This window comes from Engystomops pustulosus, chromosome 7, assembly GCF_040894005.1.
Source record: "Engystomops pustulosus chromosome 7, aEngPut4.maternal, whole genome shotgun sequence".
NCBI lineage: Eukaryota > Metazoa > Chordata > Amphibia > Anura > Leptodactylidae > Engystomops > Engystomops pustulosus.
Genome location: NC_092417.1, coordinates 170,796,058 through 170,809,334, shown reverse-complemented (window position 1 = coordinate 170,809,334; position 13,277 = coordinate 170,796,058). Strand labels below are relative to the sequence as shown.

At 48.9% G+C, this 13,277-nt stretch overlaps 1 protein-coding gene across 8 annotated transcripts in view; it reads right to left on the bottom strand.

Annotated features, from left to right (window-relative positions):
- ANO5 (anoctamin 5) overlaps window positions 1–13,277 on the bottom strand; it is a 60,921-nt gene that overhangs the window by 32,596 nt on the left and 15,048 nt on the right. For 4 of the 8 annotated variants that reach the window (XM_072118938.1, XM_072118939.1, XM_072118940.1 and 1 more), the window contains exons 2-4: window positions 9,503–9,547; window positions 7,623–7,693; window positions 4,340–4,387 (exon numbers count right to left, since the gene is read on the bottom strand). In XM_072118938.1, the coding sequence (XP_071975039.1) occupies window positions 4,340–4,387; window positions 7,623–7,693; window positions 9,503–9,547 (164 nt within the window). The remainder of the gene's footprint in view (window positions 1–4,339; window positions 4,388–7,622; window positions 7,694–9,502; window positions 9,548–13,277) is intronic. The other 4 variants (XM_072118941.1, XM_072118943.1, XM_072118944.1 and 1 more) reach the window with 3 other exon arrangements.

The following is a 13,277-nucleotide window of genomic DNA, read 5'->3' as shown; positions in this document are numbered from 1 at the left end:
GGTGGATGTGAAAGACTAGATTCTTATCTCTAATATGACATCAGCTGCATGTGTGTAGGGGCTGTAGAACAGCAGATGGGGGCATCTGAACTGACAGCCCCCTGATGTCTCCAAGCTTGACTCGCAAAATATGACTCTCTTCTGGAAAAAAAAAAAACTTCTCTAAAGTCATGCGAGTATGAGCTCAAGTAAAAGGATGAGAATTCACATTAAATAGGGAATTCTAGAAAGGACATTTCATCCCCTACCTGAGGTGTAAAAGGGGTAAAATCTGGTGCTTCCCTTTAAGGGGCCCATCAATATTGGATCAGTGAGGGCGCGACTCTTGAGTTCCTGGCATTCAATGAACATAATGGGGCGCTGCCAAGAGTGTGACCTGATACTATACTGATGACTACTGTAAGTTTGAGGACTGTATTAATATCGGTCAATCACAATTTTATCACATAAGTAATTTTCTCCGTCCCAATGTAATAAAAGCTCAAACACCTTTCTGTTTACAATGGAAATACACCAAAAACGTGGCAGATTTCCTCTGCGAAAAATCTCTCATCTGGTCATTGAGGTGGGGTTTATATGAAAGGGGTTTGTCCTAAAGGAAAGAGGTGTGGTTTATGTAGAAAGGGGTGTGGCCAATGAACATGGGTGAGGTTTATGTTGAAAGGGGTGTGGCCAAGTAGATAGATAGAGGTGTGGTTTGCATCAAGGCCAACCAATAGGCGATGCAAACAATAAGCAGCCTATTAATATGCAAATGAGCATTTCTCTAAGCAGACACTTCATGATCCCTCTAGTTCTGTAAACTGACAATGTGCTTGGATTATCAGGGTACAGGGTTTATCTACACTTTCATTTAGCTTCTGAACATTGTACTAGTATCTAACACATAGGGGGTCATTTACTAAGGGCCCGGATTCGCGTTTTCCCAACGTGTTACCCGAATATTTCCGATTTGCGCCGATTTCCCCCGTGATTTTGGCGCACGGGATCGGATTGTGGCGCATCGGCGCCGGCATGCACGTGACGGAAATCGGGGGGCGTGGCCGAACGAAAACCTGACGGATTCGCCGCATTTAAAACAAAAAAAAAAAATCTGTCGTGGAGCTTGCACTTACCTTCACTCAGCCCGAGCCGGTGAACGCCAGCGCGTTCCGATGCTTTTCAGCGCAGCAGCGCCACCTGGTGGACGTCGGAGGAACTACCTTAATAAATCCCGTCCGGACCTGAATCCACCGCAGAGAACGGGCCGCTGGATCGCGAATGGACCGGGTAAGTAAATCTGCCCCATAGAGAATGAGATGAGACAGATGAGAGATGAAGAGATCCATAAGATGGATATAAAACACAATGGGGGTCATTTACTAAGGGTCTGAAACGCGTTTTTCCCGAATTTTTCTGATTTGCAACGAATTGCCCCTGGATTTTGGTGCACGCGATCGGATTGTGGTGCATCGGCGCCGGTTTTCATGCGACAGAAATCGGGGGCGTGGCCATCGGAAAACCAGACGGATCTGGAAAAACCGCAGAATTTTTTTAAAGATTGTGTCGCAAAAATAGCACTCACATACACCAAGATGGGGGAGGTGAACTCCAGCGGACTTCAGCGCAGCAGCGACACCTAGTGGACATCGGGCACGCGACCTTAGTGAATCGCCGGAAGACCCGAATCCTCGTTGGAGAACGCGCCACTGGATCGCGACAGGACTGGGTAAGTAAATCTGCCCCACTGCTACATCTCAGCTAGTAGACACACAGTCAGCTCTGCTAAAACTCCTTCCCCTGCTATAAAGATCTTATCAGTAGCTTACAGATTTAATCTCCTTACACTGCTGCTCGCTGGCAGGAAGTGCCTGTGTCTGAGCTGATGTAATGCAGGAGACAGGGGCTGGAGGGAGAGAGAGACTGCAGCGTGCAGAAAGGAGAAGCTATTCATGAAAGGAATCTACCAGACCTCAAGCCAAACAAATTTACGGTCGGATCCTGTGGCAACCAAAATTGTGTACAGCAGGACTGATAGAGACCGGTTGGAATTATCTCTCTATTAAATGTTGGATTTTTGTTAAAACATTGAATAAGAATGTGTTATTTTGTTATTCCGTGTAAGAATGCTGTCTTTGAGGGAGGAATAGCCCTTTAAGCAAGAACTCCAGGGTTAGATTTAGTAGTGGCCCAATTCCAGGACAATACTATGGTAAGTGCAGCCCATATTGAAACCAACTTCTCATTTGCAGGACACAATTTGGGTCCGTGAAGCCGAGTAGATGACTGAAGGCTGCTACGAGACACGAGGCCCTTGGTTTCCACTGGGAACATAGAATAGTTTGTGAGGAAGAGAGGAGGAGGATGAGAGTTGGAAAAATCCAAACTTCCAGCCTCCTCGTGTCTAAACATTTACCCGGCATCAGTGGAAAACATTACAGAACCTCTTGTGTTCTGGACCCTGCGCAGTCACAGACCCCCCGGGCCTGACACTCCCTTTACTTGACCCTTACGTTCTGCCAAGAGAAACTGCAGACAAGCCGGATCCCCCCTCACCAGAACACGACCCGCTCTGCTCCGTCTGACAATACGGTGACTATTAGTACAGGCTAAATATCACTTCGTAAATGCGGAGGTCCGGTATAATCAGCCGAGCAACCCGTGTGGATGAGGATAGACGATACTATTGAATCAATTACACTGCAGCCTTAAAGGGGAAGTCAGGGAATGGAAGAACACTGCCCCCATTATGTACAGGTTACAAGCGGTATTGCAGCTCTATTCAGGTTAATGGCAGTTATAGTACATATGGTGCACTGTACTTAGTATGGCGCCACTATCTACATAGCACGACACACACTGATACACAGCGGGTGATACTTCATATCCAATCATTAAGCTGCAAAACGTTCGGGTGGAAAAACTTTTTTTTTTTTTTTTAAATTTTACAGATAGAGCAAGCTCTATATTTTTCTTGTGCCAGTCCACCCCCATCAACTGTTCATTGCTTAGTGTAAGTACAGGCCATCAATAGTGATTCATGGAACACCCCTTTAAGCCCTTTATCCCATGTGCAAGATCCTTGTCTGCAGAGATATCTGGATGGACGTTTGCTTCATCTTGGATAAAGTGGATCCTGCAGGAGCGGGAGGGGAGTACAAGTCCTTCCATTACATTACCCATCAAAAATTTTTACCAAAAACAGAGATCCCAGCCTTAAGGAAACAAATAAAGTTTAGTACCAAACAGACAAGTTAGTACATCGATAGCAAACACATGGACGCTACACCACAAACCAGCACGACCCACAATCCTTCACCAGGTGCCGAGAACACATTACAATACCACCTGCCATATAGTGTCATGTAGGGAGTATTAAAGGGGATGAAATTGGGAAGGGGGGGGGGCAAAAATATCCAAAATTACATATTAATAGCACAAAACTGACCAAAAATGTCCAAAGGCAAAGGGGCTCCTCCACTAATCACAGGAAACGGGGTCTTCAGGCCTCCTATGAGAGTAAAGCAGTAACAAAAATGGATCCAGCGGATTCTGAACCCCCTGATCAGTACCGGGCCCATATGTATGACAACCTGGACAGCGCCTTAAGGGAAATGGTCAGTTATAGTGTTAGGTATTTATATTCTAGGATTGGAGCTTCTCCACTGTCCTCACCCTGCTGTGCTCTCTGCAGCCAGTGTTGGGTATAGTCCCGAGAGAGATCTGTGAGCAGTACTGTGATATATAAATTTTTATTCCAGAGTTGTAACTGGACTTTGTGTGGTGTCATGGAAGCCTGTCCTTACACTGCTGCACTCTTAGCTGCACATAAAACCATTAGAATGCTACAGCTTTCACTCAGAGCCAAAGGGATGTGTTGTTTATGAATGAAGAGAACCAAGAGCACAGCAGTGTGAGAACAAATGGAGACGCTATAAATGCATATTTCACAGGCCTGCTGCTACTAACATGCATAAAGGTGTGAGTACACATCTCTCCAGGGACTGGCTGCAGAGAGCACAGCACCGTGAGGACACGTCCCCAGTGAACTGGTAGTAGCAGCAGGACTGTGATATATGCATTTATATTCCAGGATTGTAGCTTCTAACAACATACACAAAGGTCTAATTACACATTTCTCCAGGCACAATACCCAACATTGGCTGTATGGTCACATTCCCTTTAACTGTGGCCATGCTGGTTGTCAATGTCCCCAGGGTCTGAGGTTGGAAATAACATGGATGACAGGTAAGTTGTAGACTCCTATACGGCAGATGAGGATTACAATGTGTTCTCTGCACGGCTAGACACTAGAAGCCGCGCCGTCCACCGCTCCATGCACCGAGCTGCAGCCGCTTACCCTCTGGTGGTTGGTGATGAGGAAGGTACTCTCTGTGCTGCTGAGGCCCTGACAGTGGCATCATGGGAAAAATATACAATGCAGTTAGTAATGGTGAACACAAACAACAAAAGATGCATACGGAATAAAAACAGGTTAGCGGATGAGGAGCTGAGGGTTTGTTACAGTAGCATGCACAAAGCAGAATGGACTCGGCTTCCATGGCTGCACCCCCTGGAGTAAAGCGGTGTCCTGGTCCGCACAGGGGGATCGCAGACCCCTATAGCTCCAGCCTAAAAGCTTAAATATAACAGCTCCGCAATAGACTTTGTGCATCAGTACAATTCTAAGGTCTTCCCTGTCCCCATAATCTGCTACAGTGTATCAGTGCATAGAATCTGCCCAGACCGATACAATTGTAACAAACTTTCAGCTGTGAGATTTTAACATTCTTGTTAAGGAGTTAAACTTTGTTCCTTCAAGTTAGAAAACTGTACATTTCCTTTTGACAATAATTTTGTTAGGATTACATATAATTGGGCTGACCCCTGTCACAATGCCAAATGTACAGAGTTTGGGGAGTTTTAAGCATCCAGTGTATAATTCAAATGTTCTCAATATTAGGCAGGTTTCAGTCCATCAAATGTCATCCATATTTTCCACACTGAGGACTGAACTGGAACTCATGATCATGTATAGACCTACAGCGGGTCAGGTACTTACTGCAGCATAGTCATCTATGATTCCTGCCCCAAGGACTAATCTACCATACTAAACACATGATCATGTATAGTCCTACAGTGGGTCAGGTACTTACTGCAGCATAGTCATCTATCCCTGCCCAAAGGGCTAATCTACCATACTAACCTCATGATCATGTAAACCGCTACATAGGGTCGGGTACTTACTGCAGCATAGCCACTTATGATCCCTACCTGCAGAACTGCTGACCTGTACTGAAAACATGATCAAAGCATGTGACCATAGTCTTATAATATACATCTTATAATGCCTATTTTCTTGCAGCTCCCCCTTTACAATCCCCCCTATCATGTAGCTGCCCCCCATTATAATCCTGTTTCCTGCAGCTGCCCCCTTATTTTGCCTCCTATCATATAGCTGCACCCTACTACTACCCACGTTTCTACCAACCCGTTAAAGCGCTGTCTTTTCTGATGCTCCCTCCTCATAGTGCCACCTTTTTTTGCAAATCCCCTACTAATGTCCTTTGCTGCAGCCTTATACAGAGGGGCTACAGAAAAAGTGTCATTATAAGGAGTGGGCTACAGAAAAGAGGGCAAAACAACCCCATTTCTCTAGCACCCCAGATATACTGGTCCCCTATCCATATCTGCAGCAACCCCCCTCCCCCCTGTATACTACCTCCCCCCACATAAGGACAAAAACCTCCATATACTCACCTTTCCCGGCTCCCATGAAGCTGCAGCACTCCTCTTCTCCACATCACGGCTGCACAAAGCTCTGAAGACGGCAGACGTGATTTGATGACATGATCAAGGCTGCCGGGTTCAGCCCAGAGCACAGCAGCCGCAACGTTACGAAGAGAGAAGGAGCTGTGCTGCTGCTTCTTTGCGAGAGCAGGAAAAGGTAAGTATATGGCTGTAATGTTCTGTGTCCACAGCCCAGCGGGTGAGGAGCGCTGCTGTAAAGGGTCCGGTGAGGTAGTGGACTATAGATATAGAATGCTGGGAGTTCTGGTCCATGCATAGTAGACAGTCCAAGAAATATGGCCGACCTACACCCCAACCCCATCACATGTCTGGGACAGATTTATAGCAGGAGACAAATCTCCCCCAATAAGACGAGAGGTGCCCGCTGCAGGCGTGCTGGGTATAGGGGGTGGATGATTGGGGCAAAATAATGAAAAGTTAATAATTCTCACATGCACAATGCGTTAGGATATAAAAATGGCAAAAAAAAAATGCAAAAGTTCATTAATCCTCACATCACATCATCCTGCAAGCAGTTAGTGTTAGGAAGCTGGGACCCCTGGTCAATGTCAGGGTCAGGGGGGCTGCCAGCTGTTCCTCAGAGTAATGGATAACCTAGAGGTGGGCAGAGGGCTGTATGGAGCTATTTATATGCCGCTTGATAGTCTGAGCTATGTAGAATTATGGGGTGACTGTCAGTGAACAGTGTTCACCGAAGGGCAGCATGGTGGCTCAGTGGTTAGAATTACAGCCTTGCAGCGCTGGAGTCCTGGGATCAAGTTCCATCCAGGGTCAACATCTGCAAAGAGTTTTTATGTTCTCTCCGTGTTTGTGTGGGTTTCCTCTGGGTCCTCCGTTTTCCGGTGCTGGACCCCAACTAATCTGAAGTTCACCCAACCCTAAGAGAAGTGGATCCAGAACCAAATAAATCACGGGGAATCCCTTTCAGTCTACTGCCATCTTTATTAAGGAAAGTAAAACTCAAACCTCTACAACAAATTGTTACCTTGTGTTAGTGTAAAATATTGACCTTAAAAAAAGAAAGAAGCTAATATAGTGTAAAAGTAAGAAAAATAGAAACTGCTCATCGCATAGAGCACGCCATTAACCCTCTCACAGCCGGCTCTACACATATACTGGGCAGGTGGGGAAGCAGAACGTCCCTGATCAAATATCACTGGGGAGGGGGGGTCATAAACTTTTCATAACTCTGTGGTTACAGGACGGAGGCAGCAATTAGAAATCATTGCTTAGCGAATATCAGAAAAGGAACGGCGGCAGCTAAAAGGTTTGGAGGTCGGCCAGAGGCACAGCTCACATAATGTACAGAGCAGACACCGACATCTCCAGCCATTACTGGGAATTATCTGCAGATGTAAGAACGAAGTAAGAGAGATATACATCCAGCTAAGAACATCATCACACATACATCTACAAAATTACATTACTTATCCTGTACTGACCCTGTATTATACTCCAGAGCTGCACTCACTATTCTGCTGCTGGTGCAGTCACTGTGTACATACATGACATTACTTATCCTGTACTGTTCCTGAGTTACATCATGTATTCTACTCTAGAGCTGCACTCACTATTCTGCTGCTGGTGCAGTCACTGTGTACATACATGACATTACTTATCCTGTACTGATCCTGAGTTACATCCTGTATTATACCCCAGAGCTGCACTCACTATTCTGCTGCTGGTGTAGTCACTGTGTACATACATGATATTACTTATCCTGTACTGATCCTGAGTTACATGCTGTATTATACTCCAGAGCTGCACTCACTATTCTGCTGGTGTCTATTACAGCAATGACCTAGTAACACTGTAACACAATGTGTACCCACCTCTGAGTGACTACGGATCTCTGAATCTGCATTGGAGTTGATTTCGTACAGGGGTCCATTGAGATCTTCACCTGCAATAAGACACAGAGCAGAATTAAAGTTTCTGAACAATCCAGGGATGAAGTTCTCTGTCCCTTCGCTTGTGATCTACAGACTGAAGAACAAAAAAAGTGCAAACACTGAATGTAACAAAGATACAAAGAATGATAAACACAATGGGGGAAACTTCCCTGATTACTGGAAGGTAAGAGGACCCTTACTTTTGTGAACCATTCCCTCTTTATCCAAAATGGAAGGGACCCCTCCTCTCCTCAGTTATCTTCCTGGATCTAAACCACGGTCATCCTCTGATCATGTTATTGTGGGTATTCTTCCATCTTTGTGATTTAATGGAAATCTGCCATTTGACTTCATGCATTACGAACAAAACATACCTTGAGATTGCTGTAGCTACACTGATGCAGAAACATATCTTATTTAATTTGATCCAAGTGGTATTGCTGAAAAAAAAAAAACAATTATAAAATGAGGCTTTGTCGCTCCCTTGTTTCGCTCCGCGCTTCTTCTCTTGCACTGCTCCAGAGAATGATGTAATCACTGTGTTGTTCCCGACAGGCAGAAGTAATCAACCTCAGCACCATCCCTCACCTGCTGTGTATAAGTCATCCTGCTCAGTTGATTAGTCCTGTCTGGAAAGTTCAGGAACCCTCGCGTAATGTGTTTATGAATATTATAATTGCTTTTTCAGCAAAAAAAAAAAACTCAAGACAGGAATTAAACAAGATATGTTTCTGCATCAGTATAGCTATAGTAGGTTCAAGGTATGAAATCAAATGGTAGATTTCATTTAACCAAATCAAAGACGAACCCAAACTGCAGAACTTTCCCCACCGGTGTCTCTCTTAAAGGAGTCCAACCCCTTAGTCACCTTCATACGTCTAGATACATTGTGGATATAACTAGTAATAGACAGAACCCCCTTCCTAGCGCACCGGCAGCCATGTTACAATAAAATGGTTACAATAAGAAGTGGCGATTTACTCTTTATAGTGTGGGTACACGGGCTTGGGGATCGGAGTGATTCCGGAGAGCGATGGTACCATCCGAGGATGATATCACAATTGTCCATTATACTTCTCTCCCTGCAGATATCACATGGAGAGCTATCCTGCTGGTCCATACTTTACTATTGGACTGATCCGGCTCTTTAAGAACTCTTCTGATTGAAAATAATGGACAATAACTGTAACAGATGAGAAGATCGAAGACAACGGTCTTAACAGTCTTGTTGCCCCCTGGCAGCCAATCACAGCACAGCTTCCATCTTATAGGAGGTCTGTAAGCTGCACTGTGATTGGTTAGTAGGGGCAATGAGACAGAAACCACACAACCGGTAACTGATTTACTGGACGTCCTCTAAGACAGCACCAGAACTGTATGACCCCGGATCTCTATGGACAGGAGAGGAGAACCCCTCAGTACCTGCCATTATAAGCTCCATATGCTGTGACCTATGCATTTATATAGGTAAAGTCTCTCCTTTTAGATGCCATGGATAGCAAGGACCAGGATATCTAAGTGGTTGCACACAAACATATCCAGTCTATAAAGCAAGGACTGCACATTGGTCATAATTTTTGGACTGTACACACGACTATAGAGGAAATGCCTCCCCATCTTCCATATTTGTAGCCAGGACTTTCTTAAAAGGCCTTAGGCTTTTTCCCCTATCCCTGGAGGTCAGAGGTCACACTCTTCTGGTGCCATCATGGGAAACTTCCAAGTGAAGTAATAAATCTCCCTACACAACACTTCAGACATGACAGAGAAGACACACATGTATGTAATGTACAGACACAGATGACGGGTTAGTACAATACCTGCCGAATCGGGAGTCTTGATCTCGGTAAGCACCGAAATATCGTCTTTAAATAAAAATGGTAAATTGCGGGTGTTAGAGGAGTTAGCAACAAATACAGCAGAAAAGCAAAGCAAAAACATAAGATGCTGGTTATTCACCAAGGATTAGCAACAGAAAGCAATGTAGCGGGCGCCCCTTCCAAGCACTGAGACGACAAGCAGTGGTAGCAGCGGGCCAGAAGGGCAGGGGGGCAGGGGCGGGCCAGCGATAGGAGGGCAGGGGGGCAGGGGCGGGCCAGCGATAGGAGGGCAGGGGGGCAGGGGCGGGCCAGCGATAGGAGGGCAGGGGGGCAGGGGCGGGCCAGCGATAGGAGGGCAGGGGGGCAGCGGCGGGCCAGCGATAGGAGGGCAGGGGGGCAGCGGCGGGCCAGCGATAGGAGGGCAGGGGGGCAGCGGCGGGCCAGCGATAGGAGGGCAGGGGGGCAGCGGCGGGCCAGCGATAAGAGGGCAGGGGGGCAGCGGCGGGCCAGCGGTTGGAGGGCAGGGGGGCAGCGGCGGGCCAGCGGTTGGAGGGCAGGGGGGCAGCGGCGGGCCAGCGGTTGGAGGGCAGGGGGGCAGCGGCGGGCCAGCGGTTGGAGGGCAGGGGGGCAGCGGCGGGCCAGCGGTTGGAGGGCAGGGGGGCAGCGGCGGGCCAGCGGTTGGAGGGCAGGGGGGCAGCGGCGGGCCAGCGGTTGGAGGGCAGGGGGGCAGCGGCGGGCCAGCGGTTGGAGGGCAGGGGGGCAGCGGCGGGCCAGCGGTTGGAGGGCAGGGGGGCAGCGGCGGGCCAGCGGTTGGAGGGCAGGGGGGCAGCGGCGGGCCAGCGGTTGGAGGGCAGGGGGGCAGCGGCGGGCCAGCGATAGGAGGGTAGGGGGGCAGCGGCGGGCCAGCGACAGGAGGGCAGGGGGGCAGCGGCGGGCCAGCAACAGGAGGGCAGGGGGGCAGCGGCGGGCCAGCAACAGGAGGGCAGGGGGGCAGCGGCGGGCCAGCAACAGGAGGGCAGGGGGGCAGCGGCGGGCCAGCAACAGGAGGGCAGGGGGGCAGCGGCGGGCCAGCAACAGGAGGGCAGGGGGGCAGCGGCGGGCCAGCAACAGGAGGGCAGGGGGGCAGCGGCGGGCCAGCAACAGGAGGGCAGGGGGGCAGCGGCGGGCCAGAGATAGGAGGGCAGGGGGGCAGCGGCGGGCCAGAGATAGGAGGGCAGGGGGGCAGCGGCGGGCCAGCGATAGGAGGACATGGGGGCAGCGGCGGGCCAGCAACAGGAGGGCAGGGGGGCAGCGGCGGGCCAGCAACAGGAGGGCAGGGGGGCAGCGGCGGGCCAGAGATAGGAGGACATGGGGGCAGCGGCGGGCCAGCAACAGGAGGGCAGGGGGGCAGCGACGGACCAGCGATAGGAGGGCAGGGGGGCAGCGGCGGACCAGCGATAGGAGGGCAGGGGGGCAGCGGCGGGCCAGCAATAGGAGGGCAGGGGGGCAGCGGCGGGCCAGCAATAGGAGGGCAGGGGGGCAGCGGCGGGCCAGCAATAGGAGGGCAGGGGGGCAGCGGCGGGCCAGCAATAGGAGGGCAGGGGGGCAGCGGCGGGCCAGCAATAGGAGGGCAGGGGGGCAGCGGCGGGCCAGCAATAGGAGGGCAGGGGGGCAGCGACAGGCGCTAGAAAACATAACCATAACCTAACCCTGTTATCATCAGTCAGAAAAAAAAAATATTTTAGAATTGTTCCTTTCAAATAGAAATTCTGCTCATAGCAAAAACATAAATACTGAAGCAACCAATAGTATTGTCCCCATTAGTATAATGAGCCTCGGCCTGCGCCGGGTGTATGTGGGTCACGCTGCGCTCCTTCTGCTCCCGTCTGGATGGATTTACTAGACGAGCGCCGGGGATAAGACGTCTTCATTCGGATCCTGAATTTATTGCCTTAATCAGTGAGACGCAGGAGGAGACAGTGACCCCAATACCAGCGGCTCGCCCACCACAGTCTATTCCTGGAGTCTATCAGCCGCTCAATAACCAGAGCACAGACTTCTGGGAAGGGTCACTTAAACTGCTGTATTTCCAGTCACTCCCGACCTTATGGAGGTCAAGTCTCTTAAAGGAGCAGATCCACATCAGTCCACGGGAGGCTTTTAGTTTTGCTGCTCAGCCCTTAACCCTCTGGACAGATGTGCTGCAGGAGGTTTTGGAAAAAAAGTTGCTTTGATTTTCTTATTCTTAGACATCCCTTATATTAATGCTATACAGGAGAATCACTTAAAGGGGTTGTCCACTCTCAGCAAAGAATTGATATTTTTTGGTTTAATGAAAAGTGATACAATTTCCCAATATACTTTCTGTAACAATTCCTCACAGTCTTCTAGATCTCTGCTTGCCATCATTGTATAGAATACTTCCTGTGGATAAACACCGACCCCTGGTCATGTGATGTCACACAGGTGCACAGCTCGTTATATATCCCTGGTCATGTGATGTCACACAGGTGCATGGCTCGTTATATTCCTGGTCATATGATGTCACACAGGTGCACGGCTCGTTATATATCCCTGGTCATGTGATGTCACACGTGCACGGCTCGTTATATCCCTGGTCATATGATGTCACACAGGTGCACGGCTCCTTATATCCCTGGTCATGTGATGTCACACAGGTGCACGGCTTGTTATATCCCTGGTCATGTGATGTCACACAGGTGCACGGCTCGTTATATCCCTGGTCATGTGATGTCACACAGGTGCACGGATCGTTATATCCCTGGTCATGTGATGTCAAACAGGTGAATGGCTCCTTATATCCCTGGTCATGTGATGTCACACAGGTGCACGGCTCGTTATATATCCCTGGTCATGTGATGTCACACAGGTGCACGGCTCGTTATATATCCCTGGTCATGTGATGTCACACAGGTGCACGGCTCGTTATATATCCCTGGTCATGTGATGTCAAACAGGTGCTCAGCTCGTTATACCTCCGGTCATGTGATATCATCACACAGGTGCACAGCTCATTTTATCACAAAGTAATCAGAGCTGCATAAAATATTGAGCCGTGCACTTGTGTGACATCACATGACCATATTACGGTCCCAATACATGGGAACAGCTACGGCTGATCCCTGGACACCTTGGATGTTCCATTTTGATCTATTGTGTCCATTGATCTTCGAACGATGCCATCCACAGGAGATGACCCCTATCTAGTGTAGTGGGGGCTAACAATCAGTGCGGACCCCTCAGTACTGTAGAGGAGACTCCTCCTGCACAGTAGTGAGATACAGACTACACCCCGCGCTGAGCCTCGCCCCGGTTACTATCTCCGGCACAGTCTATTGAGGGCAATAAAAGTTAATTATGTTATTGCAGCTTATCTAGAGTTTATACAGAGAGACCTCTATGACCCGGGAGAGGCCGCTGCACACACAGCATGGGAGCCCCCGGACCTATAGGTATCACATGGTTTATGGCCCAGTATGTAGGTCACACCAAATGACTGCAAAGGTAACAACTTACCTGATGTACAGAATTCTATATTATAGCTTCCGGGAGAAATCCCATGGGTGCATGGGAGACAAGTCCCTCTACATGCTCTAGGAGGCAGCAGGCATACGGACACGCTCTGTGGTGGTCCGCACTAGATCCCTACAAGTCTACATTAAAGGGGAGCAAGTCAGTGCAAAACTGCAGCCAGTGTTTATACCACTGTGCATGTTCTCATATAATCTAATAGATTATTACTGCAGGTTTGGATCTTCTCCAAGTGCACGAGAAG